Source organism: Etheostoma spectabile, chromosome 2 (assembly GCF_008692095.1).
Source record: "Etheostoma spectabile isolate EspeVRDwgs_2016 chromosome 2, UIUC_Espe_1.0, whole genome shotgun sequence".
Classification (NCBI taxonomy): Eukaryota; Metazoa; Chordata; class Actinopteri; order Perciformes; family Percidae; genus Etheostoma; species Etheostoma spectabile.
Window position 1 is genome coordinate 17,433,840 of NC_045734.1, and position 4,881 is coordinate 17,438,720.

General features: G+C 38.9%; 1 protein-coding gene across 9 annotated transcripts in view; it reads right to left on the minus strand.

Annotated features, from left to right (window-relative positions):
- Positions 1–4,881, minus strand: part of septin9b (septin 9b) — a 79,708-nt gene that overhangs the window by 13,545 nt on the left and 61,282 nt on the right. For all 9 annotated transcript variants that reach the window (XM_032500247.1, XM_032500258.1, XM_032500228.1 and 6 more), the window contains 2 exons: positions 3,622–3,703; positions 2,780–2,917 (listed from right to left, as the gene is read on the minus strand). In XM_032500247.1, coding sequence (XP_032356138.1) covers positions 2,780–2,917; positions 3,622–3,703 — 220 coding nt within the window. The remainder of the gene's footprint in view (positions 1–2,779; positions 2,918–3,621; positions 3,704–4,881) is intronic.

Genomic DNA, 4,881 nt, shown 5'->3' on the forward strand with positions numbered 1-4,881 from the left:
TCTTACACTGCTGTTCTACTCCCTGTATGTTTCCTTTTGCTCTGTGCCTCAATGTTGCCTCCAGTTGCTCCTCGAGACAGACTCCCCTCATGCTGTCTGCTCTGCCCTCCAATTAGCCCCAGCCAAGCCAGGCCAGTCTGGTTCAAAGACCCAGGGGCAGCTGGAGGAGAGGCCTGGCTGACTCTCCACAGTGACTGACAAGCGCGCCATCATGACCACAGGATGAAACACAGGGGAGCATGTGCTACATGGAGCGAGACAAGGCAAGGGAGAAACAGAGCTGCACAAAGGTAAAGAGGGAAGACACAGTAAGCAGTGTATTCAACCACCCATTACCATGTCTTCATGCATTTTACATGCTGAAGGGACAACTGGCATATACAAGCAGAGGTAGGACTGCAAGGAAAAAAAGACAAGAGGTGGATGTCTCTCAGTGTGAATATTTATCAAATATAATTTACGTAACCTCATACATAATCTGTCTATGTACAGATGCAAGAACATACAAATTGGCATGTGAGCTGTGTCATATGCATGACTGAGAATACATGCACAATGTCATGTGTACACATGTATTTTTGCATATGAACATATGGACAACCACAGCACAGATAGTTCTCCCTTCCTTCCTTCCTTCCTTTTTCTATATAATAGATAAGAAACCAGCTCACGCTTCCATTAACGGAGATGGCTTTTTGAATTGTCTAATTTTACCTTTATTTAACCAGGAAAAAAAGAGTCATTGAGATTTAAAATCTCTTTTTGTACTGGCCAAGACAGAGAACAGTACAACCACACATACATACAAACACAACATACACACAAACATTAAAAAAATAAAACCGATGCCATGAGTGTGTTGTGCTTCACTGAGCGTGGTTCATCTATCTGAAACCACAGAAGTAACTTAAATGCAAATTGCTGACATGCAAATTACATTAGAGCCTTGATAAATACAAACTGCTGTTTAAAACGCTTCAGACAAAAAGACAATCGGAAAACAAAACAGCATATTTCTAATGATAGACGCCTACAAGAGCTACCAGAGAAGTTCTGTCATCGTTTTCCTGCCTGTCATTCTTGGACTACATTAACATGGCAGAGGAGCAATGTCTGTGTAATTGGTTACAGACCCTGATTTAAAACTTCAACTATTGTTACTGTGTGAAATGAAAAAGGGAAAATAAGCAAAAAGAATAATGACAGAACATGTTTTTTCATTCAAGCCTGGCTTTCATTTTTCCACCAGTTTTTTTCTGTGGGAGGATAACAAGTTTGTCACAAATTAAATGTTATGTTTATTTTTTTATTTTGGAGTGTATAGAAAATGTAATTACAAATATGTGACGTATGTTCCTTCTTTTAAGTCTCCATATCTAAACCTATGCACACATACATACAAATGTGTCTTGTAACATGTAAATGTATCTCTATGCTAAGTCACAACAGTAGCCCCAACAGATGCCTCCTTTGTTCTGCTGCCAACAACTCTCTGGTTGGCTCTAAGGAAGAGACCACTTCCTGAAAGATGTTTTGCATCTTTGATTTCAAAATGAGTGTGGGTAGTGACACTTTAAATATAACCTACTTAGAAACATTTGAGGATATTAGGAGCTGAGAGAAGAGAGAGAGTAAAAGAGAGAGAGTTGAGCAGTTTGGAGTGTTGTTGAACCGAATGAACTAAGCAGCTGTAAGTTATGTGACAAACACATTTGGAGCATCCACACAAGCGTTAGCATGCCTACTGCCCACTTGAGCACTACTTTACATGAACAGGGATACACACAAACACACATTATCTGAAGCTGCAGCTGTGGTGACATGAGCAGATGATGAGGGGGCCTGTCAAACAGCAGGACGCACAGACACACACATGTCATCCCCCATTCACAGAGAGAACGTTTAAGTGGACAACTGTTGAGTTACTAGTGCGCAGAAATATGAAGAAGCAGTGGATGGAGCTGTAACAGAATAATGCACTCAGATGGTTAGTGAATGACTGTGTGCATGGGTGTTTTGAGTGCTTTCATTTTCATGTATACAACACAATACAGAGATTCCTCTATCCTCTATAAGCTTTCTTACAGGCACATTGATATGTGCTTGTCTCTGACCACATCGGACTCCATAGGGAATGGATCTGTAAACCACTTGATGTCCCATTGCTCTCTGTTTTAACAACATGTTCCAGATAAATGATCAAGGCACCAGAATGAATAATCAAATCCTGATGTATCCCTTTTTTAAATTCCAATCAATGGGAAAACACTTTCAGGCGTAGTGATTCTAAGGATAAGAAGGTTGGCAGAACATTGAAACATGTTAAGGCCACTCAATTTCATACATAGTAGTGGTAAATGCATTAATCAGAAAGCCTATAACGAACAAAGGTTAGCATATATACGTATATAGCCTTAACCACTACAAGGTATCCCACTCAATCCACTCAAAAAAGGCACTCTCTAATTGTTTCTCTGTCTCTCTATTCTATGAGAACTGTTAGTCATTGTGTTTTATTGTAAAATCTTCAAGTGATATTCCGTGTCACTGAGGAGGGAATGATTTCCACATGTGGTCACATAAGAGAGAGCGATGAGAGAGAAGAAAAAGAAGAAGGCTGCAGTAGGATGTGGTTAAAAAGCTATGGACAGACAATGGATTAGGGGAGATTCCCAAAAGGCCTGATTAGACTCTGCAGCTGTGGTAGCTGGTAGAATGAAGAGCAAAAAGTGGGGGACTTAGTTACAAGAGTGCATGTCTCTTGTATATGTAATCTTACCAGTGGCCTGTGGGAGGTATGAAGTATATGCAGCAGTGCACCCTGGAGTCTGGGATCCTCTTCTTCCTGTTGATGTTTATTTCCTCCTGCAGGTAGGCTTCATACTGGTCATTAATGAACTTCATAATGGGCTGCCAGCTGACAAAGAAAACAGGAAAGAGAAACCTCTGGCTTACAGTTATTGAAGCAACGGCAGTAACTGAAGAATTGTAGTGATGAATAGTGTGGTTTCATGCAGAGTTATGTTCTGAATCATTGCACTCTGTACTCAAAGAATGTGATTTGCCAAACAACAAAACAATTTTTTTATTTTACCTTGATTTAACCAGGAAAAGACTCATTGAGATTTAAAATGTCTTTTTGTACTGGCCAAGACAGGCAGCAGTACAACCACACATAAACACAAACAATAAAAACATAAAACAATTGAATCAGCAATTTTTTCAAAGTCAACCACAGTCCTAAAAACATCAGGCAAAACATCTACACCCAGATGTGGCTGCCTCCAAGTCAATTAACATCCTCTTAAAAGCAACCAATGAGACCAGCTCATTCATGGATTTCTGTAACTTATTCCAGGTAGCAGGAGCAGGAAACTTTTATATTGCTTGTATATTATATGCTATATAATATGCAATTTTTTTTAAACACTAATAAATTTTCATGATGTTGTATGAAATTATATTTTATACAAACATAAAATTGCAATGTTATTTAGATAAAACACTGAACTTTGGCTTGGATAACCAAGTCAGAATGAATTAGTGACCGTGCACATGCAAAGATGGAAATGACAAAGGTAACAGCTGCTGAGGCCTTCAGATAAAGTAAACTGAGCTTACCAGTTTTCATTGTTAATCTGATCCCCAAAGCCCGGAGTGTCAATTACTGTCAGCTTCATCCTCACTCCTTTCTCCTCAATATCTGGACAAAAGAAAAATATATATAATTAGTAGTTACATTAGTAGTTATTTTTGACACTTACAGTGGGGCTCGAAAGTTTGGGCACCCCAGGTAAAAATTTGTATTAGTGTGAATAAAGAAGCCAAGAAAAGATGGAAAAACCTCCAAAAGGTATCAAATGACAGATTAGACATACATATTATATGTCACAAAAAGTTAGATTTTATTTCCATCATTTACACTTTCAAAATAACAGAAAACAAAAAAATGGCATCTGCAAAAGTTGGGCACCCCCTTTGGCAAGTATCACAGCTTGGAAACGCTTCTTGTAGCCAGCCAAGAGTCTTTCAGTTCTTGTTTGAGGTATCTTCGCCCATTCTTCCTTCTAAAAGTCTTCCAGTTCTTTGAGATATCTGGGCTGTCTGTCACGCACTGCTCTTTTAGGTCTATCCATAGATTTTCAATTATGTTGGGTTCAGGAGATTGTGAAGGCCATGGCAAAACCTTCAGTTTAGGCCTCTTGATGTAATCCACCGTGGATTTTGAGGTGTGTTTAGGATCATTATCCATTTGTAGAAGCCATCCACTCTTTAAATTCAGCTTTTTTCACAGATGGCATCAAGTTAACATCCAAAATTTGCTGACATTTTTTTTGAATCAATTTTTCCTTCTACTCGTGAAATGTTCCCGGTGCCATTGGCTGTAATACAACCCCAAAGCATGATGGATCCACCCCCATGCTTAACAGTTGGACAGAGGTTCTTTTCATTAAATTCTGTGCCCTTTCTTCTCATGCTCATTCCGGCCAAAAAGTTCTTTTTTCTATATTTTCTATTTTAATCTATTTCCACAATGCATCAGGCTCGTCTATGTTTGTTTGCAAACTTCAAACGCTGATTTTTGTGGTGAGGACATAGAAGAGGTTTTCTTTTGATGAGTCTTCCATGAAGACCATATTTGTACAAGTATCTCTTTATAATGGAATGGTGTATCACAACTCCAGTGTCTGCCAGGTCTTTCTGGATGGATTGTGCAGTCAAACATGGGTTTGGACTTGCTTTTCTCACAATCCTGTGAGCTGTTCTGTCTGATATTTTTCTTGGTCTTCCAGATCTTTCTTTAACTTCCACTGTTCCTGATGACTATTATTTCTTAATTACATTCCAAACAGAGGATATTGGCATCTGAAAACGCTTTGC